This window comes from Zonotrichia albicollis, chromosome Z (genome assembly GCF_047830755.1).
Source record: "Zonotrichia albicollis isolate bZonAlb1 chromosome Z, bZonAlb1.hap1, whole genome shotgun sequence".
Taxonomy (NCBI): domain Eukaryota; kingdom Metazoa; phylum Chordata; class Aves; order Passeriformes; family Passerellidae; genus Zonotrichia; species Zonotrichia albicollis.
The window spans coordinates 76,164,446-76,190,180 of record NC_133860.1 but is presented as its reverse complement, the minus strand read 5'-3'; the positions used below and the strand labels follow the sequence as shown (position 1 = coordinate 76,190,180).

The window sequence follows — 25,735 nt, the reverse complement described above, 5'->3', positions numbered from 1 at the left end:
AATGTTCTTGCACAAGCAGTCTCAGGCTCATTCTGAGCCCTAGCTAATGCCACAGGAATAAATATGTGCCACAGGTCTGGGCGCCTCCAGTAGGTTTTTTCAATATTCTGGTGAAAAGTTCAAACCATGGGCTCTACAAGCATGTGTAACCAGACCTCAAGTGAACTTGGTCTTTGCAGTAGCAACAGACTGTCAGCATTTACAGAGCAGTTCTTTAATATCCAGAACTATATCTGCCCCTCAGAAATGTCTTTCTGCCCCTTCTTTTGCTTAGGACTCGCACCTTCAGGGCCATCTACTGAGAGAGGGATCAACAGGAGGTCTCTGCTTCTGGTTCCAAGCACTCACACAGCAATTCAGTAATTTTCTTAATGGAAAAGCTGCATACCTGTCTGCAGATTGAAACAAGGGAAGAAGCATTTTTCAGCAACCTTATTTGATCAGAGTGCTCATAGTTAACAGAGCGTGTTTTGCTGGGGGACCTTTTTCAACTAGGGAGAGGAGGTTTTTTTCTCTAACTGTGACTCTCAGAGCTTCCCAAGACAGTGATTTACAATGAAAATCAAATGCCTTGCATTGACAATGTGTTTTATAAAGCAAATTAAACAGAAACAAAAACGAACAAAAAAATAAAACCAAAAGATCCTGAGGATCTGATTTTGAATACTGAGTGGGAGCTGTCCTTTGCAGCAGAAATTTAGCTTTCTGGTTAGGCAATATATTTTTGTCATGGCAGCTTTGTGATTCATGTGATTCATGGGTCTCAGGGAAACTGGCCAGATCAGGGTAGCATGTGCCACACAATCCTCTTATGCTGTTCCTCTAATCATTATGAATTAAAGAAGTAGGTTAATGATGTTTCGTCTCCTAAGAAATATCATTAATTCACATGTATCCCTCATGTTTTAAAATGTCCATCACCATGTGTCGATCAAACAGCTGAACTAAGCTTGGGAGGAAGCATACAATAGACATGGGGCTGAAAGCATACAATAGACATGAAAAATAAACTAAAGCACATATACACTGTGTATATATATAAAGTGTATATACAGTGAACAGTATATACACTTTATCTTTGTGGTTCGGGAAAGAATTTTTTCCCACTGGAAAAAGTGAAGTGAAAATAAAGTTGATTTTAACTTTATGTGTTCCTTTCAACCTGCAATGAGAGAGGAAGGAGGTACACCTTAAATGTCAAGAAGTTAAATTTTAAGATAAAACAATGTACTTATCTGTCTGTACCAAATGTTTCTAGTGAAATGGAGAGTAAAAGCAAAGGGGAGATGGATCTGGAAAAGACACAAGATGTTTTCATTACTTTTTGAAAAATCCCTCAAATGTTTTTTGTGTGGCATGCACAAAAGACCAAATTGGTCAGATGCTTATTTTGGGGGTCATTAATCCCTGAAGAAATATGCTGTAGTCTTAAGCACCACAGGGTTCAGATATTTGAGATTAAATTATTGAGTAAAGCTTCATAAGAGCTACAAGTGTCAGAGCTAGTTTGGAAGACCTGCACAGTTGATCCATGGTTGTTTTGTTTCCTTTACTAGAGACAGTGAATGGAATTACTCTCCATTCACAGAACATACAACTGATGTTCAAGGACAGTGAAATCTTTCATGAGCAAAACTGGCAAGAGCAGAGTATATGGTATGGTTGAAAAGCCCTGAGCTTCTGCTTGATTTGTTCTGTTTGTCTCTGCAAACAGTTACTGTAGGCAGGTCACCTCTTTTACCCTTGGGAAGGCTATATTCTTGCAACACAGCTTTCTCTCAGTGATGAGAGGAGTGTAAAAAAATAACTACAGGGACTTGCTAGTGAATAGCACATCTTGTATCTTTGTGGTTTAAGGAAAAAAACTTTGATGAAAGAGGGGTTTTATATAGGGTGGATTTTGATTCTGTGTTCCTCTATACATCAACAATGGACAATGATGAACAATGTTAAAACATCAAGAGACTCAAGGCTTAAATAAAAAAATTGAACTGATTTGTGTATGCCAAGATTTTGTAGTGAGTTAGACACAAGGTAACTTCATGCTCAATTATCCACAAGAACATTAAGAAACTCTTTAGGCAGCAAGAGACCCTCTTTGAGAAACAATTTCTGCTAGAGGTTTTAGAGGTCCCAGATCTCAGCATATGAAGCAAAAGAACTGCTCACTTGCTGTTTATAGGTAAGTGAACCCCCCCTTCAAACATGTCTCTAGTTTCATTGTTTCTAGCCCTTGTTAGCCACAGCCAAACTAACTGAGAGGGCCTTTCCTTTCCGGGAGAGCCCCCATGGACAACTTTTCCCTTGCATATGGCACATGCCATCCCAGTGACTCTTGGCTATAGAGCCTTCCCATCTCAAACATGTCTTTGATAAACAGTTTCTCTTCTTGCTAAATTTGTAATAATAACAACACTCCAAACAAAAAACACCACACCCCTGGAATCTGCTTAATTTATGTAAATATTGAGCTTCACTCCAATCCTGGCATTGCTTTGCCTTCCTATGTCTTTCTTTTGCAGCTCCTTCACTGAAGTCTTGGTTAATGCATCAAATCGTATTTAGGCTGAGTTCCTCTTGCTGTTACCAGCCTGGATGATTTGAGGCAGTATCTCTCACCACATAAAGATCTTAGCAGTAACGCAGGTAGCTCTTCAATTTACAGTGACACTGGTCAATAACACCTTTCAGGTAAAAGCATATGAAATGCTAAGCATCTGTTCATTGCCCAATGAAATCTAATTTTTAGCCTGCAGCATACTGCTACCTCATCAGATGGCCACTTAACACTATTCCAAACCTAAGGTACATTCATATCCTAGAAGATTTAATATGCTGGCTGTTCAGCTATAATAGTGTGCAAATACTATTTTGCTACAACTGGTTCCTGTGTTTTAAACCAGCACAAATTATACAAGCATATTTGTGTGAGTGAAAGGGTGATTATGCTTCTCATTATATTACTTGATATTTGTTGACTGAATATTGCTTTTAGCAGGTAGTAGCTTTATGCTTGTGCTGTTCAGAGCACCTGATGCTTAAGCTAATGCTTAGGAAGTAGCAAATGTAGCGGCTGTGGTATGTGTTCTAAGGGCTCTGGACTCAATTAAACATTTCTCTTGAGGTTTCCTGTATTTGTACTCTTTATGTTGGGCAGGCTACCTCATGTATGTTGAGGTACAAAGGACACAACTCCCCAGTAGCTACCTTCTTCTGAAACACCTTAATTCCTGTATTATGCTATGCAATGCACCATATCATGCATACCGTGGCTAAACTGTACTGGGACAACTTGTGTAGATTGTTGTTATCACTTCTGCCTGTATTTCCACTGTTCCACTCGGTAGGCATATGAGTGACTAGCTGGAGTACTATCTGGGGCTCTGTGTGTGTGCATCCTAGAACAGCCAGCTGCTCTCATCTACTCTGCCTTCTTGGCTGTCTCCCTGATCTTCCATTCCCCCCGGCCTGACTGAACACGTGGCCTACAAGCTGTAAAGTTTGTTCTTTAATTCTACCTAGTAAGCAAAAGCCCAATTAATACGCCGTAATTGAAGTTAGTTAAGTGAAACTGCTTATTTTCTGCAGGAAGGATGAGGAGAACAAAAAGCACTGGGTGCAAACTGAAATACAAGACATTTTGTGTAAACATAAGCCTTTTTTACTGAAAAGGTGATAAAACACCAAAAGCCCAGAGAGGCTGTAGTGCCTTGGTCCTTGTAGATACTCAAAATCCAACTAGGCATAGTGCTGAGTAATCTGCTGTAGATGACCCTGCATGAGCAGGACCGCCAGACTGCCAGCCTCAGCTCATCTCTCGTGCCGTCACACTTTCACAACAAGGCACAGATTCATTCAAAAACACTCACACTGCTCAAATATTTTCTAAAAATTTGACACAGCCTCTCTGGAAATGGGATCTCATAAAGTAAATGTTTCCTGGGCTTGTCAATATAGAGGGAACTATGTGACTCAACCCAATACTGATAAAATTTAAACTGCTGTCTGACTAACCAGCAGTCACCTACGAGACTAGGAGAACTGCTCCACATTCCCTACTTGAGAATATGTTATTAACTGCATTAAATGAACGAGATAATCTCCGTCACTCATCTTTACTGATTTTTATGTGTTTAATTACAGTTAACTCTTTTCAAGAAGGTTCTTTCCCTGTGACTAAATCTGGAGGATAAAATTAAACATCAGCACACTCAGCGACAGAACTCCCCCCAACTTAATTTGAGTCAGGATTCTTTGCATGTTTCACACACTGCCAGCTTTTAAAAGTCTTTTTTAACAGTGTATTACTTGGAAAAAAAATTCATGAGGAATGTGGATTTTGGTAAAGTGTGATGAGTATTTTAGTTACAGTGAAAAAAAAGTTTAAAACTCTGAAATCAGTGCAGAAATCCAGTTTTATTTCAGTTTTCTTCTTCATTAGCTACACAGAATACTTTGGAAACTGGACATTAGCTGAATTAAGTATTATTAGTCTTCTTAAATGTCAAATCTCTATGGAATCAGTTTTGAAAATCATCATGCATGAAGCATTTCTCTGTTCCTATTTAAAACAGGATCTGACAAATTAAATTGTAAAAAAAAAAAAAAGGTAAAAAAATGCACAAAACTATCAAGATGGCCTAAAGCATTAAACCTAAAAGACTTAATTAAAAAAAAAAAGGCACTGCTGTTAGTTGTATCTACTGTACTACCCATAGGTACAAGTGACTGGAAGCTTAGAAGTTTATATAGTTACTAATTACATTGAAAGCATACATCCCCATAGGTTTATTGAGAAGAATCAGATGATGTTTAAAAACCCTATTTCTGATATTCTCAGCGTGATAACCAAGGTGGAGCTTAAAAGGCGCTATAATTAGACAACCAGCTACTTAATTCTAACAGGAGCCTAAGAAAAGGCATCTAACCTCTGAAGCAGGTTATGGCACTAGTTAGCTTAGTGTCCCATAATTGGCATTTGCTCGAGGAAACTGTGTGTGGTCTGGAGGCTGCCCTAGAGTACTCCAATGTACAAGTAATGAAATGGGTCTGGCTGTCAGCCTTAGCCATGCAAGTCTTCTGTCCCTGGTTAAACATTCAGCAGGTCTTAGGCAAACGCGCGCTGATGCTTCTCAGTTGTTCTCCTGCGGCACTCCTGTAGCCTAAAAGGAAAGAGGAGAAGTTGTTGCTTTAAGGAAAGAAACTGTCACTGCCTATTTCATGGTCTCGTTGTGTACCTTTGTTCTCAGAGTAGCTCCTAAAAATACCTGGAGTGTATGTTTTCAGTGCTCCTTGACAGAGTTTTGTAGAAGGCAGTATGTGCCTGAAAAAGTCACCCTGTCTATTGGCTCTGGGTGACCACGAAAAAGCTCGTGGCAGAAGGGACTGCTGAGGACTGCTTCCTACTTCAGACTATCTTGTCTCCCCGATAGCTTGCTCTACTTCATTTTGACAGAAACTGCTGGAATGTCCAGCTTGGAAGACAGGCTGCAAACAGATACTGCCTCCCCCTGCAAAATTCCTGGTAGAAGAAACTGGTGTGCTGTGACACCCAACGCAAAATCACATTTCTGTCAGTGGACTTTCCTATCAGTATTCTCATGTTTTGTACTTAAACTAAGCAGTTACTCCAATGGGCAAGTCCTTTGACACACATACTATTTTTTTTATTAAGCCCATATAACTTACTGTGTGTTTCCTGGAGAGTTAGTTAATCAAGAATTCATCATGGCCAGAGGCCAGAAATCACAAGGTATTTACATGTGTCTTTAATCCACAAAATTAAGACAGTAATTTTAGATAAAATTAAAATTTTATCTAAAATAATTTAGACAAAGAGGAAAAACTGAATGTGCTTTTGTTCAGCCAATCTTCTCACTCACAAAAGACAAACAAATTACATTACTCTCTTGATATTTATAATTTATAGATCTCTGCCTCCGTGGGTCCTTCTGTGATCTGGTAAGCAGAAGAAAGTTTGCTTTTCCAGTCTGTTCTCCAGAAACCAAGTCACTGAGACCAGAAGGTTTTTGTAGCATGAAGTCATTTTAGGCAGCTGAATGGTCCAGACTTTCTACCACCTTCTTGTTTAATGGAATTCCATTTAGAGGAATTCATGAAAGAGACCCGATGATTAAGATTTAGCTCTTTCCTGTAAGCCAGATTCACTGCCCCATAAATGGTGAAAACACAGCCAGATGGTTACAGATCAGGGCAGGGAAACACTCCAAGCCAAAATACCTAGTCTCACGTACTATCTTAGGTACTAAATATTCAATAAAGACTTAAAAGAAAAAGAAAGAAAACAAACACTGAACCCTTGCATTAATTTTGTTCAGAATTCTTCCACATTAATTACCCTTTAAAATCTGAACTATAAATTCAAATTTATTTCTCAAGAACTTTTCAAACTTGGGAAGGCTAAAATTTCTGTTTCAGCTGTTTGGTAATGTGGCAGGCTTCAGAGAAATAATTTACATTGTACTTGACAACTATAAAAAATTTTAAATTGATCTGACTAAGGACTCACTCTAGGGAACTCCTGAGCACTGAATTTCTGGCTTCAAGGAAAATGAAAGTGTTCAGTATCAAACAAAACTAAACAGTGTTTGAACATCTGTGGCTGAAAATCCAGAAACGGTCTTTTCTCCACAGGTAAGTAGTTATTTTTCCCAATGCGTGGAATAGTGCTGAAAGCCTGTTAACCTCTCCCACATGTTCCAGCTTGGTTGCTCCAAAAATGGTCTTAAGATTTCTTTCCTATCCAAATAAAATCACCCATTGCCCAAGAATGCAGACAACAGACAACTGGCCTACTCTTTTCTCTCAGAGCATGTCTTACTCTGTGAATATTGTGATTATGAAGAATTTAATTGATTAAAGAAGCATTTACAGTAAGCTACAAGGTTTAAAACCTCTTGAAATGTGATCCCTTTTGGCAGGACAGCTCAGGCAGGAAACATCACACCTGACTAATGCTGGCCAAAACAATCTCACTACTTCACACTTTCCATAGGCTCGGTTGTATTTACCATCATTTGCAGCCTGAAGGTGCTTAACTAGTAGCAGATGTCTCACTAATGGTCTCTGCTCAGAAGGAGAGGAAGGCAACAAAACAGGGAACTCCACTTAAGGGAACTGCAGCTTGACCAATCCAGGAGTACTTGAAAACAGGTTTTATCTGATCCAAGAGGGGATGGCCCAGGAAGGGCAGAGGTGCTGACCTGACCCTCCTGCATGTCACCGCAGCCTGTGCAGGCCGCAGGGCAGCCCCCTGTGCCCATCCCCACAGCGCTCAGAGCCCATGGCTGGGTGAGGAGCCCCTCATCTTGTACTTACGCAGAGAGTCCTTTCTCCAAACTGGCTGTAGAAGGTCATTGTGACTTTGTGCTTGTGCCCAGTCCTCTGATCAAAGGTGTTGCAGGTGTCGAAGGGTGGGCTGTACAAATGCAGGCTGACAGCAGGCTCTGTGTGGCTTATGTTCTCCACACGGTGCAGGCCAATGGAGTCTACACCAGCAGAGGCACAAAATGGCAAAAAGAAGGTGTGTTAGCAGGAAGATCCAATGAGATCTCAATTGCCTAGAAAAAATACTTTTTAAACTGTAACTCATGAGCAAATAGGCATGGCCACACTTTTATGGGCAACAAGTAACTCAGTACAGGGAATTTGACTGGTGTTCTCTAGCACAGATTTCTAAATACACTGGTAATTCAAAATGTGTTATTGCCTTCCACAGTTCATGTAATTTCTAGATTATCTGCCACAGGATAAAGGCCAACAGAAATCCCAAAAAATTAAGGAAGACCATACTGTAAATATTTTTCTAGCTCTCATTTCCAAAGGATTTCAAGCTCATTTATTTTCCTAGGAGACCTGTTGCTCTACATGCTTCAGAAGCAGGAAGGGGGCAAAAGCTTTTGTACTTCTTTACAAGTAACAAGGATATCAGTCACATTGAAAGTCAGCTATGTGCATTTGGGGCGTGGACTTATGGGCAGACATATGGTATCTTCTACTGCAGGCATCTGTTTCCTAATGAATCCCTCCAGTTTATTGGTTTGGAGAACACATTTTTCATTTGTTTTCGCTTTCCTATAAAGCAACTAATCAATAGTGACTGACACACTTCCAATCATGACTGAATAGTAAGCATAATCAAGCTGTTACAGAAAAATGTCACGTATGAAGAATCACATCCGTGAAACAAGCCATGTCCATTCTACACTAAAATGGAGGTTTTGAGTTACTTAAAACAGACCTTGAATTTAATTTATGACTCTGCTCTAAAAACATAAAATAATGAATTTATGATCCTGCTGTAAAAACAGCTCAGGCCTTTGAACTTGAATTTGTTATATAATACCTGGACGTGTATTGTGCAACATAGCCATGGTACCCTGAGAGTCGTGAGCACACTCTTAAGTCTGATTGGAAGCCCAAAGTGTTGTTAACATACTTTGTCTAAATAGAGGATGTAGCAGTTGGGGGAAAGTCCTAAATATTTGCTTATCTAACGGAGAACTCAAATAAACAGGGTTTAGTTGTTTCTGACCCTTATGTACAAGAGCAACCAAGAAGCACACAGTAGAATCATGAAGGCACTTGCTATCAATGTAATTATGGCAATCAGCACACTGTCAGTGTTTTCCTTCTGCTTGTTTAACATGTTCCTTTTAAACCAAAACATCTGTTATGAAACATGGCAGAGATCCAAACAGCCTCAGAGAACTGGATACCAAATTTGTTTTAAACAACTGAGGAAGCTTTGGGTAAGATGCACACAGTCTGCAGTTGCTTGCATTGGAAAGGACTGCATATGTAGGGAAACCTGACTGAGGTGGAGAACCCATGTCCCTGGCACAGGCGCATCAGCAGATGTGTCAAGCCATTTCCTGCCCTATCAATTCAGTGTTTTCATTTAGCACAGCAAAGCTTCAACAGACGGCTGCAGAACACCAGTCTTTCTCCTCAGTGCCCTCACCCTGGCTAAGTTCCTAACCCAACCTGAGTCTCCTTCTAGCTGGGAAGCTCCCAAGGCCAGTCCCTCTAGGTGTTTTACCCATGACATGTAAAGCAGATGACCTGCTTTTCTGCTGCTTCACCTTTGTTCTGTTGAACTCAAAGTGGTCCAGCACAATGTGCAGGGTCTTTCACAGCACCACCACACATTACACCCAGATGGCAACTCCAGGATGGTCTCCAGCAAAGCAGGAGGTGGTAATAGTTACAGGTACATGTGATGATGGCATGGATTTAGGTACTTAAAAAGCCTTACTAATGGAATCTTAAGTCATTCGCAACATTGTGTATTTTTTTTTTTTTTTTTGTAGATTGGGAATTTCAGTTTTGCTCACACTGCACTTCAGCACTACTGCCTTTTGTTGATTTGAACAAGAAGTAGCACTGTCACAGGTTTCTGTTCCTGGCTGGTCAATTTATTTCATAGACAGTTTCTACATTTTCACCATAAATTTTCCACGACTGAGTAAAAGGATTACTTCTTTGAGAACCAAAAAAAAAAAAAAAAAAAAAAAGGCAAGGTGATCAAGCTATCTAAACTTTGCTTCTCTTATTTCTTAAAAAAATGCTATAAAAGTTTATATTTATAAGCAATTACACATAATCATCAGGGGCACAATACTAAAGGCTGTTTGGACTAGAGGAGAGACCCAGTATACTATTATTATTATTGCTACAAGCAATGCTACAATGTTTTAAGAGTGAGTGAAAAGCACATTTTTGATGCAGTTGTTTATTTTACTGAATCTAAATACAGGCTTGTGCAGAGTCTAAAGAGTCACATTCTTAAACTGTGCATAGAGTCATAGGTATTATACTGTTAAATGTAGGAGACAAGATTCTGTTAGGAATAAGACTCATGGACAGATAATTGTCAAAACAAGCTTAATATCTTACCATTAATGTAGGCACACTGATTTTCCCTCAAAACTCGTTCTGATTTCTTAGTCATTTCACCATTTCCTTTTTTCTCAGGCCATTCAAACAGAGTCTCCTTTAGATTTCCCTGGAGGATCTTCATAAAGCAGTGTGAGTCAGTGTGATCATGGATACTGCTATATATGTAAAAAGAATAACCAAACTCAGTGTGATACGCATATTTAATTTCAGTGTAAGACAGACAACATAGCATACTGTATGAGGAAAAAACCTTAGAATGAAATTCCATTCCACAAGGGATGTGCATTAAGGGATGTCTACTTACACTGCTGCTATGGAAATATATTGAACTAAGTTCATATACAGCAGGATTTGGAGAAAAGTCAGATATTGGTCAGCCTATGACTTCAATATGGAGAACCACAAAGAAAGTCTGGAGAAAGGAGTAGGGCTGAAAATTTCTCCAGAATGCAAAAACTCTTCTGGGCCAAGAAACAAAACAATGCTTCTACCATGATCCCAGGAAAAGGCTGATATAAACTTGCAAGTATACCTGATCTCTGCAAATCCACCATGCTCACTTCCAAAATATGAAGAAATGAGCTAATGCCGCTTAATTTCTATAGCTCCTTTACTGCTGGGATTCACATGCATCATTGAAAAAAAATGCCATACTTCTCACTCTGAGAGTGCTAAATACAACCAGCGATACTAAGCTGTTAATTTCACTGGCATTTTCATGTTAAAACTCAATAGAATCTGGTAGGATTTGTTTGCTTTCTTGATCTCTCTTCTTGCTCTGAAGCATATTTTATTTGCCACATTTAGAGATTACATATGGGTTAGATATTTAGTTTAGTATAGTTAGTTTAGTTTATTTTTCTTTTAGTGCAGGAGTAACTGTTATACAAATAAACAGGATTAGGACAAAGGGAGAGCTCTCCACTCATTGGGGCAAAAGAGAAGAGGGAATTTGACCCTCTGAAGTACAGCGCTAATAAGTTTCAATCAAAAACCTGGTACTTGTACATTACTGTTTCTATTCAGCAAAAATTAGGATTTCTTGCAAAGTGAGATGCTGAGAGAGCAGGGCTTGCTTCAGGCACAGAACACTTCACAAATGCCACTTTGTCATGGTCCTTCCAAATAACGAGAAAATCTGACCTTCTTGCAGGAAGCAAAACTAGCTTGTCTCAGTCTAGCTGTAACAAATGCCCATCCAACTTGAACACAGTTTAACATAAATTACAGGCTGTGTGGGAATAGCCTAGGAGGAGTAGAGGTGGTGAGCTCAGTTTCTGTATTGCTCTGAGTTTCATATTATGGCATCCTCTAAAGAATGCCGTACATGATGAATTGCAACAAACAACAAAAAAAAAACCCCAAAATACTGTTCCAACATCTCCTTAGCTTTTCTATTTAGATTTGAGAATATTCAGTCCAAAACCTGCATATTTGCTATTGCATTTTTTGCTTCAGCCCACACTTAGTGAAAGACCTTCCAAGAGACAGATCCTGCCCTGACATAGTGTAGGACAACACAACCAAGTGTACAGTCTATGCACCTGACTTGGGAGGCCACATCAGCATTATGATCCATTTTGAGGGAAGAGATGAGATGCACAAACCTAGAGAAAGCCAAACAGTTCTGGAAAGGGGCTCCCTCCTCCCCATCAGTAGTCCTAATCAAAATCTACTTTTCTCATCTTGCCACAAGGCAGATTTAAACACCCTGAAAGAATGAAGACTATTTAAACTGCACCTAGTCCTGCTTCTGAAGTCGGGTGTTATATGGGTCTGTTGTATGGGACAGGTTGAGCAGGGTCATATCTCTGGGACTAAAACCAGTAGAGAAGCTTAGCTTTTGTAGAAAAACAAAGCATTTTTGAAAGAGTGCTTTACAAATGGCCATGGACTACAAACTTGCAAAAGTTACAGCAGATATTCAGGACTGCTATACTAATACACTGCTTACTTTCCAGACACCTTCTGATAGATCCCATAGGACTTATTTATTTTTCCTCTATTTTGAATGACAAAGATACAAAAGATGTGGGGAATTTATGTTTGCTAAAATCATAGTTTTTAAATACAAACCTGCCATGACCTTCACCCCAGCACAAGATCATCAAGTTGAACTTTCCATTTCCACTGTCCACAAGATTTCTTGTGTACCTGAAATACAAAATGTTTGCTCTTAACTGTACTAATATGTCTATAAAATAGAAAATTATACAAACATGTTTATGGAAGAAGGTTGTGACATACAAAAACTATTTTTCTTCTGTTTTCTTGAAATGTAAGTTTTACTTAGGAAAAATGAAATTGCATTTATAAGTTTGGCTTTTTTTGGTAAGAGATATTTTTCTGGGAGGGAAAAGGAATATCTAATATTTTGAATACTATTTCTTTTGAATTACATAGATGATTGGAGTTTGGGAACTGTGAGTCAGACTAGAGTGGTACACAGGATCAAATCAAAATGGTTATTGAATGAAGTCACTTCAGCAGCTGGCTTATAATTAGAAACAGAGGACTGCAATGAAACAAGAAAAATACATAGTTACATTCTTCTGCAGCTCCTTTTCTGATATTCTTGGCTTTCCTTCTCTTACACAGAACTCATTTGTACAAAGCCAAAATAACAAAGAATGAAGATGCCAGACTTCCTGCTCATGGTCCTCCCACTCTGTTCCTGAAAGTTCCATGTCTTGTATTGTAGCATTTTTGTGTGGATAAAGCACCTCTGAGGGACGTTTTGCCAGCATCTACTTCTAAACAAAGTTTATTAGAGCAAAATTTCTTTTCAAACAACATCTTGTGTTTGTTTCCTTTTACTCTCCTTTAAGTTTCCCCTGAATGGCTGATCACCTTGTTCAATTGAAAAGTTCATTAGAGAAGGGATTTGGATTTTGCTCCAGCTTCCCATAGAGTGACCCTTCTGATCTGGGTCTGATGCTATGGTACAAGTAGCTCAGTGGGAGACCTTCAGATTTAATTTTAGCAGCAGTCATGACTATTTGCACTTCACCAAGTAAAGAAAATATTTATGCCTACCACGGTATGCCTCAGTCTCACCTGAAAAATGCAAGCAAGGGCACACATAAAATGCATTGATGTCAATTGAATACTTTCAAATTAGTATCCCCATAAGTCCACTCTATTTTACTCAAGAAAGGATGCTCATAAAGAACTGCTTTCAAAGGAAACATCTATATCTATACACTGCCTCTCACTGCATCCACAATGTGTACATATATTATGCAGACTTATTTCTCCTATGATGTCAGAAAACAATTAATCAATGCTGGCATTTGAGAAGACTTCTCAAGCACTGTTATTTCTGTACAGGTCTGGCTGGACAAAAATAAATTTATAAATAACAAATAATAAATAAATATATAAATAAAAGGTTGCCACAACCAATGTTAACATACTTTGTTTTCCTGATTCTTAGCTTCCTATGTTCTGTTACAAATGTCATTATTTGTTCCAAATGGAAGATAGTCACAGAGAGGTGAAAGGAGGCTAAAAAAGTCAAGCTAGAATGATGCTGTCACAATGCCACAGGTTAAAAAGAAGTTTTGAAGTTTGAGGTGTTTGAGTGGGGTTTTGTTTCTATGTTCGTTTTTTAAAGAAAACACTCGAATAAAATGTATTTATCTTGAGATTTAAAACAGCGAAGCCAACAGCGGCAGAGATGAATCAGTCGCTGGCAGAGCAAGAGGAGTTAGAACCCCAACAGGTATTTTCCTTCCAGCCGGTGAGCAGCAGCAGAAAGCCTCGCTCTGCCCTGCGCCGGAGCCCGGGGCAGCTCCCGGCCCGCCGACACGGCAGGGCGCGCAGAAGGCACCGGCTCGGCCACAGACCCCGAGCGCGCCGCGAGTGCGGGTCCCTCTGCGCGCCCCCCGCGTTTCTCCCGGGCTCCTTCTCCCCACCTTGTGGTTTATCGCTTATTTCGGGGTCTGCGGCACGCGGCTGTGTCTCCCCGGGCCATCGCGGCCCCCTGCCCGGAGCGGGAGCGGTCGGGGGCCGGGCGCGGGGCCACCGCCCGCCGGAGCCGCGGGGCCGCCATTGGCCGCGGCCGCTCCGCCCGCTCCCCGCCCCCGGCCTCGCCGCGACCCCCGCCCCGCGGCCTCTGCCCCGCGGCCCCTCGGAGCCGCCGGAGGAGCTGTCGGCCGGCTCCAGGCGGAGGCGGGAGGGGCTCGCCCGGCGTCCCAGCTGATCCCGGTCCCCGTCCGCCGCTCTGCCTCGTCGCCGCTGCCGCTTGCGTGGCCGGGGGCTCCCTGCTTCGGGGTGTTCTGTACCTGTACTGGTCGAACTTGGCGTACTGCTGCCACTCCTCGGGGTTGCTCTCGTACGACTCCATCAGCGCCTGGACCTCGTCCACGCTGACTTTATCCTCGGCGAATATCTGATGGAGGATACGGATCAGCTCCTCCAGGCTCCGCGCCTTCCAGGTCTCCGTCTGCACCGGCTGCTCCATCATTGCCGGTCGCTCCCGTGCCGCCTCCAGCCGCTGCCCCGGGCCGGCCCCCGCCGCCTGCCTTTATGTGCCGGGAGGCACGGCGGGAGCTCACCACCGCCCCGGCGGGCGGGCCCGCGGACAGCTGCCCGTCCCCGTCCCCGGGAGCGCGGCCACCGACCCTGGCGGGCGGGAGCAGCCGGAGGCGGCTGCAGAGGCTCCTCCACCGCCCGCTGCTGCTGCTCCGCCGGAGCCCGGGCAAAGCGGGGAAGGTCGGGCCGGCGGGCATCTGGCGCTCCGGCATCCCAGCGGGGGAAATAGGAGAAGTGGCTATTGCTGCCGGGCGGAAAGCATCTCTCTCCCTCTGTCGGGGAGTGCGCTCTGCCCCTGCCTCCGTTACTCACACGTTGGTTTGAAAAAATACATGTAAAAGCTCTACTGAAAAGCAAAACAAGACACATAGCTATTTCAAGCACACAGAAGATTGTTGCTGGAGATTGCTTACAGGCAGCCTGCCCACTGATAGTGCTGTTTCTTGAAAACCAGTGCACTCTGCAGGAACAATTAGGGCTGCTGTAACCATTAGCACTCAGAATGACACACAGAAACAGTGAATGGGACAAAACAGACCGAGCTAAAACAATAGACGGTGCTCACGCTCCTCAGTCTATCCAATCTATATACTGGCGCCAGAACAAGTAGATACCACACCAGCCGTCTTCCTTCCACTTCAGCTGTTAATGAAATCTGTTATTAGTCTGTTATTAGTTGTAATTAATCTGTTATTAGTTATAAAAGCTGTTATTAGTCATGAATTCTGGCAAGAGAATTCACTATACACCATAGAACAGTATTTGAAGAAAATCCATCTATTCTTTCTTAAAGAGAAAAAGGGTTCAGCTCTTCAGGTCTGCCTTATGATATGGATCTGGAAGTAAGCAGACTGGGGGTGTGGGCTGCTGTAGCTCTGAGGCTCAAAGGTGCTCACAACATTGGCAACTTGCAGTTTCCCTTAGAGACAGTTACCTTAAGGGATTTTTAGCACACCTGCATTCTCTTCCCTCTCCCCGACCTGTACATGAAAGTACAGGCATGACAAAAAGAAGTGCCATTAATAAAGTAAATATAGCTTGAGAGGCTGAATGAATTTCTGACTTCTCTGCAGTAGGGAATACTTTCCCAGTTTTAAATGGTGCTGGAATCTAGCAAACTGGAATTAAACACAAATCAATGTACTGAATAGGTACATTTTCAGCCATCACTCCAGAACCTCTCCTGGCATACTGAAAGCAGACCCTGCTTTAAAAGTATTTTGTAAATTATTGTTGGTGTGTGTATGAGAGAAAGAGAGAGAAAACTGCAATAGTTTCAATTTTTTTTTAAGGTCTGAGAGAACCTAAGACTATCCCAAATCTCTTAAACACAACTCTTGTGCTGATCTCAGCAGCCATGTCCACTCTTCTGGGCCAAATGCAGGTAATGTACAAGCATATCACTTCCCTAGGTAACTTTTTCAAATTCACAATTAAGAATGAGCCTTATTTCTTAACAAAATTTGCCTTTGTTCAATGTCAGCTCTTAGTTAGTACTCTCCAATGATTAGATGGACAAGTAGCACATTTTTCAGTACACCTCAGAAGTCTCATACAGCACCATTAAAACTGCTGTAGGTTAAAGAGAGTTTGAATTAGTGTGAAATACCCTGTCATTTATTTCACTGGCAGAATTCACGATCTTTTGGCAGCTGCTGGAAGCACTGCCCAAAGGAACAGAACATCTCTCAAGAATAAAATGTAAGAATCACAATTATGGGTTCTGAAATGCAGCATGAGGTAAGTTTTCAAGTATTTTTTGTCTTATTCTGATATTCACAGGATCTGACAGAAACTAATTTCCAGCAGCTATATTTCTCTGTTTATTTGTACACCTGTGCTTGGAGGTATTTTCCCTGGTATTTAAATCCGGGGGAAAAATAGTTATGCCACTGCCGTTAATCCCTGACACTTCAGTACTTTGATTCCTTTGCCACAAAGTTGATGAGGTCATTAGTTAAACACTGCTAGTAAAAGGATATTTTATACCTCCCTCTGTTAAAAGTAAGGGATCAGGCTGGATCTACCTACTGCAGTTTACAACTGCTGCTGTTTATTATAGTTTATATAGTTATACTTTTTATTTGCTCCTATTCAAAAGTGCTTACAGCTTTTAATTTGGAATTGTTCAACCTACTTTTTGATCCCCGAAACGTCTACAGGAGTTGATTACTTGACTGACTGAACACCATTAGGAACAATATTTATGTCTCTCCAACTTGTGCTTTTGCTTATGCCCTATTAACAGAAATGGCACAAGGGTCTGAGCAAATACAGCCGTTAACTGTCACTGAAAACTCAAAAAGAGAACACTGAAATCCACACAGCAAAGGAACTGTATTTACATTCTCAGTTGTGATTCTGCATAAGGAGACTGCAGGACTTTATGCACTATTTTTGCTGGAAATCATACACCTGAAGAAATGAACTATTATATGTATTTCTCAAGTATCCTATTAAAAACTTGTCTTGGAGAAAAGGTGTTTGGACTTTAACCACAAAACCTTTGCTCTATGTACAAACACCGAAGCACTCTGCTATTACCCAAAAGACAGGTATAAGAAAATCAAGCAATCATTTTACGTGACATCTAACTCCAGGAGACACTTACTAGCTGAAGAGCTCAGTCACTTACTGGCACATCATCTCCTACTGGGGTGCAGCTCACAAGGTTTCTCTCATGCTTTACTGAGGAAAATCTTCAAGTTAGATCAATGGAATTATCAAACTGCAGCATTAGACACTTTGCACCATGTACTAGGCCTGCAAATGTAGCTGTACTTTGTGACTGTACTTTATTTTATGTCTTGTAACTCCAAATAAAAATTGTAAGCTAGTTGAAGGTGGGATCCAAGATGTCTAAATGACCAGACTCTTGCGGCGAACAGCTATGCTGTGTCTCTTTGGTCTGTTAGCCTGGCCAGGCAATAGCACTTCAACACCCTCATGGGTATACTTACACCTCCTCTTCCAGATGAAATTACTTCCACCCCTTTTACTAAGTCACCTCTTTGTTAGGTCTCTGTTCACCTAAGTTTCTGATGTTTGTAGAGGGTTCTAAAGAGAAAACCTGGATCAGCAATTGTAGTGCAAGATTTGGGGCTACATGACTCAATGTAGTCATGAATCAATGTATCAGTGCAGCTGTCCCTCAGCTGTATAAAGTGAGATTGATCACTCAGTATGCAGGTGATCTTTGATGAAAAACTGCTGCATGCACAGCAATTCTCAAAAAAAGCTTGAGAACAATTGCATCAAACATCATGCAGTTAAACACCATCTTCAGGCTAAAAACATGAAGTAAAACACAAGTGAAATGAGGATGCCACAAACAAAATCATGTAGTTCATTGAAAAAAGCAGCAACTACTAAAGGGCATGGGCTCTGCTGAAGGTAAAAGCAAACTCCAAACAATGCACTGAAGAGCTGTGTGGCATTAAACCTCACACCACAGAAGGGACTCTTGGAAGAATCAGTCTGATCCACTTTTGGTGGGGAATGCATATGCTATAAATAAAATACAAAATATTCACATTTTTCTCTGCAAGAAAGAGACTTAAATAAATATGTGGTCTTTTAAAATTTATGATATTTACATGAGAAAGCCAAAGTACTGGCTAGCCTCCACATTAGGAACATTGCTGTGCACTTTTATGTGGAGATCTTTTTTCTTTCTTTGAGGGTTCCCATTAAGAGCTCTTTAGGGTTATTAGTTCTGTTACCAAACAGAATTCAAGGGAAACATCTTTATCTGCTTTAAATCATATACTGATATTTGCAATTGGAACATGTTAAGTCAAACCTTTTTTTAAGGTTAGGCCCTCAATGCAATTATATTTTAATTGCACATTGTGTCAGTCGAATTTATATATACACATTATATAAACAATTTGCATGTGGAATCATTCCATAAGAAGATATAGAGCAAGGATTCCAAGACTCCTGTACTTTTTTAAAAAAATTATTAAGTAATGTTCATCATCTACTTTTAATAAAGTAAGGTATGATGGTGCCAAGACATATAGCTAGTACCTTGCCACCATCTACATTCTGCATATTTAACAAAAAAAGTTGCTGATTGTGGCTATTGGTAGGCATTTAGGGCCTATCCATTTAGTCATTTAGAGACAATTCATGGAGGGAATGCAGAGGAATAATTTTTTAAAAATTCCTAGATTGTTCTTGAAGTTTGAAGAGGGACCATGTTTTTTTGTCCCAGAGTTTAATTCTTCTTATTGCACATACAAGGGAAGAAATCTCACCTGTGTACTGAGCAACAAGTATCCCAAGGACTGATCCCTGGCACCACCATTGATTGATGAAATCTGTTCTGTGCACGGGCCAGCTTGCACAGAACAGATTTCATCAATGTTATTTACCTCCTGAACTCTGTAACAGGCCAATCACATCCCATGTGCCCACCAGAAATGGTACCTTGCCAGTTCCTGAATTGAGCACAGGCCAAAACCTGCGCCAGCAAGTGTTCTAACAACCAACTGTACAGATGACTGGGCTACAGTGTCCCAGAAAATTTCCTGGCACTACCAAGTCTAGTGACATAGATGTAGTGTGACAGGCTTAACATTAAGCCTTTAACATACTCATTTTGGTCTCAGTCAAAAATGTGATTGAATCTTTTTTAACCACCTATTTTAGGAAGAAACAATCTCTAAATGAGCTTTTGTCACTCTAATTCTGACTAAAAGAGGCATCTCACAACATTATTGCTATTAAAGCAAGAGCAAAGTGTGGGGTTTTGTGACATTTAGCTTTGGAAGCATATTAAACATGGTACTAACAAAGCTGAAGCGTGGTCTTTGCAAACAAGAAATGCATTTTACAGGTTTTCTTGTCAAATGTTTTTCTTCTTATGATGATCCAATACAAAACAAGGCTAAAAACCTTTTATTTTTTAATGCACATTGAATTTTATACAAGCTTGTAATAGTCACAGTCCTCATGAAAAACTCCAGAGTTAAAGGAATTTTTTCTGCCCCCCTTTTTTTTTCTAACCCTTAAGATCAAGATGTTGTAGTAAGATAATATCTTGAATAACCTTTGTATAATATCTCTCAAGAATAACCGAGACTTCAGGGTAGTCAAGAGCAACGTAAGCTAAAAAGCTGTGCAAACAAGCAGAATTTGATTTGCAAAATGAGAATGAACAGTGACAATCGGTAAATAGAAGCTGCTTTGGCATTGGAAGGAGTTGGAAAAATGGATGTGTGGATTTCCAGCCCCCTCACCATGACTTTACTGTGTATCAGTATATTCAGGTTTAAGTTGTGGGGATAGTTAACACAGACACATCTTCTGTTAAGATCTAAGCAGTAGTTTTCTGAGACTTTAAAGTCCTGGAAATGATGACATCTGCTCAGTATGCTCACAGGTGGCACAACTGTGTATTTTATAATTTCATTCTTGATGTAACTTAAGTTTCATTTAGCTTCTTCAGGTTTCCATGTGCATTTAAGACTAGTTCAAACTACAAATTAGAAATCTATAATTAAATCTAGTCTCTAAACCATTATAATAATTAATAAAAATACTGTCTCAGAGTGTGAAGGGTTTGCATCTGGTGACTATTAACATGAAACAGGGTAAATGAATTTTGCATAGAATTACTTTTTAATATCAGGATGTTGTGAAGTACTAGGTCTTTCATAAAAACAGTGTAGTAACTTCCCTTTCCAATACTTATCTTATTTCTCAGTCTTTAAAAATTATTTATTGAATTTTTTTCAATTTGTTTTTTCCTGTTAATTCAGCAGTTACATTAAATCAAGTGAATTAAATTACATTACAAATATTGGCAGTTCAGTATAGTAGCATATCGGTTGAGCACAAAACTCTGAGTAAATCTAGACTTTAATTTTTGTTTTGTACAACTCTCACTGATCTGTCCAAGAGACAGTCTTTACTTTCATGCCCTTTTTCTCCCACTCTAGCAATTGAAGTCACTTAAATGACACCAAATGCGGAGAACACAGCTCATGTTCTACCTGGGCTTCTTAGGTTTCCAATTTACTGGAAATATTCTTTTCAAAGAGAAAAGCATATCAGGACAATCTATGATTTTAGAAGCTATAACTGTCCCTTTTTAAAATAGGAGATTCAACATGTCTCTTGCACGTTCTAAAAGCAATGTACTGGGAAGCACTTATTTGTTTACTTGACGCATAATCTACTTATCATGTTTGCAGTATGGTTTGTTACTTAATAATACGAGCAAGGAAAGTTTTCTGCCACCTAAAATCACACCTCAGCTCCAGACAGAGTCCATGGTCCACAAAGAGCTACCAGAGGTAAGTACTGACCACCTCCCTGATGCAAGGTACAAACCCAAAGGGAAAATGTCAAAAAGGAGGACTCTCTCTGTAAAGAAGGTACGGAAGTTACATGGGGGAATTAGCAGAACTGGAGCTGGCAGTCAATAAAAGGAACAGAATAAAGGCAGCTGCTTAGGAGCACTGAGAAAACAGAAAGTAAGGGCTGGATCAGTAAGTACTCGCTGTATACTGGTAAACTAGACCCCAAGAAAAAATTACTTGGCGTTGGAAAGAAATTAAGAGTAGAAAAATACTGAAGCAACCAGCAAAAAGCAAGTACTGTTCAGGGAACAAGCTGAATCTTAGATAAATTAATAATTCAAAGCTTCATGATTCATTTATCCAGGTCCAAAAATGCATGTGGTATAGGAGGAAATCCAGACCATTACTTTGGGTTTTACATTATTGGATTATCACATTTTGAGGAATTGAGGCAAACGATTTTTTATTCAACTTCAGAGGATAAAAATTATTTATAAATTCAGCATAAATGACAACCTTCTATAATTAGTTGGCAGACACAATGTCCTATAGTTCTTCAAGATCTCAATGTCTTTTGACTTTTTAAAACCAAAACACAATGCCCCCAGTACACACACACATCAACCTTCTTGCATCACTTCTTAAGAGCACATTTGCAGTTTATCAGCAGTTTCATTTGTTAAGTTCAAGTGAGGTGAAAGGCACCAACAGAACATTCTTTAAAGAGAACCAGACTAGTAGCTTATCTTAGGTAAACAGACTGTCACACGGGAGAACAAACTACTTATATTTGTAAGGCCAGCATGTGGACATACTATGAAAAAGATTGAAAAAGAGCCCTAGATAAAACTATGCAAATACCTTTGTCCTTGTGTACCCTCTAGTGGCTGTCGAGGTTATGCTGGCGTCACAGTAACTAAGCAGGGAATGTCCTCAACCAGACAGAATCAGAGTGCTTCCCTCTGCAACAGCTCTTTTAAAGAGATGGAGATTCATGAGATCAGGGTTCTGAGCAGGCAAAAGTATTGATTATTTGAAGTTTAAAGTTTACAACAAATTCTGCCTTGTTAGTTTAATGAAGTGAATCCAAGTTTTCCACTTAAACAGTGCCAAGATACATCAAGCAAGGCATATAGCAAGCATTCAGAGCATGTGCCTGTGTAACAGTGGCGTATGTGCACGCTGCACGCAAACTGTGGCAATGTCAGTAAGTTAAGCGGGGTATTTATTACTCTTCCAGGTGGAAAAAAATCCAATACACAGGCTGCAGAGACTACATAAGAGTGACTTATGTATGAAATAGCAGTTCCAGACTACAGTAAAAACATTATTTAAACTAGAAATGGCTGTTTTGTCTGGTTTGTGCTGAAGAACTGGATTACATCAGGGACAAAAACTGTTATCCAGTATAAGAACATTCTCCAAGCAAACAACTAACATTTAATTTGGTTCAGCTTAAACAAACATAAAAGACTGTACAACAGACACTTCAAATAAACCCACTAAAAATCTCCACCCTCACACCCAAACTCCCCAATAAATAAAAACAAAGGTCAACACCCTAGCCAAGGTACAAAGTCCTCTCAATAATGGAAAAAACCTCAAGTCAATTCTCACAGCTATGATTTAGCAAATATAAATTGCATACTACTATTTAGTGGACCACACAGCTGGTAAAACATGAAAATTAACAACAGTCAAAAAGAGAATATATAGAGGTTTTAGCAGCTCATATTTACTTTTTCAAGAACTCTAAATGCAACTTGCAGCTACATCATTCAGCTAAAGATGCAAGTCATTAAACGGTGTAAGAAGAAACATCTTGAGAGCTGCTGAAGTGTTGAGCCTTCAACAAATCATTACAAAATTTGTGCAGGAGGGAAGCATTGTGAGGCCTCTAATAATGCTGTGCCATCCTAAATTAGGTACTCAGCTTACCAACACGATGAAGGCAAAGGGTGGAGTAATTAGACTAGATAACAACGCCTATATATTACAAGAAAAAAAATCAAAATAGTGTCTTGAAATAATATGAGATAATGCACATTCAAGATGAAGATTTCACAAAGAACAGGATGCACACCACAGATGTACAACACATAAGCAGTAAACTGAATCCCAGGCTACATGTACAACAGACATTACTTTTAATCAAAAGATTCTCTTATCTTCAGTACAACATATGGACAGAGGTGTCCAGTCAGTCCTGCAGACAACTGAAAGTTTCCCTTCAGATACAGCAATTAAGTATTCAGCAACAAGAATGCTGGCTCTACTGTACATGGCAAGTGCAGGTGTTTTTTCTGTATCCCAGATGTACATCAGAAAAAAAGCCATGTGATCGTATAGCCTAACCAGGTCTTTGCTTATTCATCTTTACCATATGTTCATAGGCAGCAGTGCAAAAATTCCTCTTTCTGTGTGTTTACAGCTTGAGTTTAAGTTAGTCCTTTCTCCTATTTTGAAGATAAAACCTGAACAACTGTGTTATTCATCCCCATGCCTGAGTTTTGCAATAATGCAGTACAAGCTTGCCATCACTTCCAAAACACTGCAAGAAAAAGAAAAAAAACAACAGCAGTTACAATTACTCATGGGCTAGCATATACATGAAGCAAAACAAAAAGTCTTCCCATCAGACGAACATGTCATGGAATATTGTCATGAGAAAGCTCCCCATTACAGTGAGAGGCATGGAAACACACTGCACATGAAGGAATGCATTTCCAGAGACTGCACGAAGTCACATCTCTTTGGACTCGGTTCACACAGATCAGTAAACATCAATTACACTACAATTAAATGCAAGCTATTACTGCTAGGGGCAGTGGGAGATTTCAAGGGCCCGAGGCATGCAGGCAAATCCTGCTAAATGCATTTGGAAAGGATATTCAGGATGAAAGTTACCTCATAGAGGGTCCCCACTTCCTGGTCTGGAGATGGAGCAAAAGACTGGTTTACGTATATGAACTGCAAGAAAATGAGGGAGAAGAGATGGAGATAGCACAGGATCCCACTGGGAACAGGGAAGAATCATTCTGCAGTCAAAAGTTCTGCTATTAATCTTTAAGCATATAACAGAATACGACCAGTTACTATCATTTTCTCTTCAGTGTGGAGGGGCAACAGGACTATGAGGAGTCCCCTCTGTCTCACCAGTCGACCAAGCCAAAGTAAACGTACTGACTTCCTTTTCCTGCACGCTGACCCATTACTCTCCCAAACAGCCGCACAAAGGGTTTAGCTCTTGCTCTTATTTCTGCCCAAACCACTCACTCACTATTCCATATTTGCTCAATTAGAATGGCCAACACAGAAATAAGAAACATCTTGTTCTATTTTCAAGTCATCCTTTTCACTTCCTGCTCCAAAAAATAGATTTACATGTATAGCAGCTAATCCTCAATGACAAAGAGGGCCTTGTGATCTGCTGTGTGGGGCAACAGTGGACACTGGGGTATCATGTGCTATTTCCTAATAAAATATATAAAATTCCTAGGGCTTTGTTTTTGAAGCATAGCCTTAGGCTTCAGCCACACAGGAAGGCTATGTGCTCCTGGGTTTTTTTGTGTTGAGGTAATAAGATGATAGTCACGGACTCCAACTGTTCAGAATGTCCTTGGTCAACATCATACTTATCACTCTTCTTTGAAATATTAAACTATGGAAAAGCAGATCCCTCATGATTTCCAGGTGAATCAGAAGGCGAATGCATTTATGCCTATATACTTAAATAAGATCCACCAAACAAAGAATAGAATGAATTTGGCTACACTTTAGTTGACTACTTTAATGAGGCTAGCTTTAACTATGTGTATCTTCAATAAAAACTTTGGACTGTACTGAGAGTTCACTGCAGGAAAACAAAATCAGTGCCACTGTATTTCCAGCTCTTCCAGTATTACTGTGAGGCCACTTTGGCTAGTCACTTCCGCAGCAAGGAATCCATAAATAACACTGGCAATCTGCTGCCCAAGGACAAACACCTCCCAACTCCCCATTTTGAAAGCAAAATCACTCCTATGACAGTAGCTAAACTATTTTAGATGTGAGTTCTGAAGGAAACAGACACTCAGATTTAGGAAGCTGATCACAAAAACCTCTGGACTGCTTCTCCAATACTCTGTCTCTATACCTAGTTCCAACAGGTACACAGTGCCTAGCAATGTTTCCCTGGGACACACGGCTGCCCAGCGTGCACACAGCTCTGGCTGACAGACACCGAGAAATACAGACACTGCACATAGCCACAGCGTGTTGCACACACCCACAGCTCGCTCTATATTATATCCTAACTCTACTTGGAACAGTTCTCTTGGTGCTGCTACTCCAGGTTTCCTGCAGGCAGCTGTAGCCTAGATTCCAACAGTGTCTTTGCAGGTTTGACAACGGGGGCCCTGAGCACTCAGCCCCCGCCCAGTGCCCGCCCGTACCAGCTGCTCGGAGGCCATCAGCTTCAGGAACTTCTTGATGAAATCCACGAGGCCCTGGATGGTCCGGGTCCGCTCCACCGCCCACTTCTTGGTCCTCATGATGGGGGTGTCGCCCACGGCCTTCAGCAGCACGTCAACTGCGGGGGGCGCCCGCCGGGTCACAGCGGGCCTGTCCCCCGCCGCTCATAGGCCCGCGCCGCCCGCCCGCGCCGCCCATTGGCCGCCACGCCTGCCCGTCACCGCGCCCGCCCGCCTCCGCGGAGGCCTCCCACCCCATTACTTTTCTTTTTCGCGTCGCCGGCGGGCTCTTCGGTGCCCGGCGACCCTGCCGGGGGTGGGCCCGGTTCTCCTGGCCCCGCCGCGGCCCCGCCCTCCGCGGCCTCCTCCCCGCCGTCGCTCCGGCCGCCGCTCTGCGCCGCGGCGGGCGACAGCTGCTCCTCGGGCTCCGCCATGATGCCGCTGCTGCGCGGGCGGCGGGAAGTGACGCCGCCCGAAGGGCGGCCTCTGCTCCGCGAGGCGGTTTGTCCGTCGTGG

General features: G+C 41.1%; 2 protein-coding genes across 2 annotated transcripts; both read right to left on the bottom strand.

Annotated features, from left to right (window-relative positions):
- Nucleotides 1-4,397: 4,397 nt before the first annotated feature.
- Nucleotides 4,398-14,447, bottom strand: CDO1 (cysteine dioxygenase type 1). Its single transcript, XM_074533240.1, has 5 exons — nt 14,208-14,447; nt 11,998-12,075; nt 9,919-10,076; nt 7,339-7,508; nt 4,398-5,162 (listed from the first exon to the last, which is right to left on the bottom strand). Exons 1-5 carry the CDS (start codon nt 14,387-14,389, stop codon nt 5,133-5,135), a joined length of 618 nt encoding a protein of 205 aa, XP_074389341.1. The 5' UTR covers nt 14,390-14,447; the 3' UTR covers nt 4,398-5,132.
- Nucleotides 14,448-22,898: 8,451 nt separating this feature from the next.
- On the bottom strand, nt 22,899-25,713 carry ATG12 (autophagy related 12). The gene is made up of 4 exons (XM_074533243.1): nt 25,482-25,713; nt 25,202-25,338; nt 23,676-23,738; nt 22,899-23,319 (listed from the first exon to the last, which is right to left on the bottom strand). The coding sequence occupies exons 1-4, from the start codon at nt 25,651-25,653 to the stop codon at nt 23,260-23,262; spliced, it is 432 nt and encodes a 143-aa protein (XP_074389344.1). The 5' UTR covers nt 25,654-25,713; the 3' UTR covers nt 22,899-23,259.
- Nucleotides 25,714-25,735: the final 22 nt, after the last annotated feature.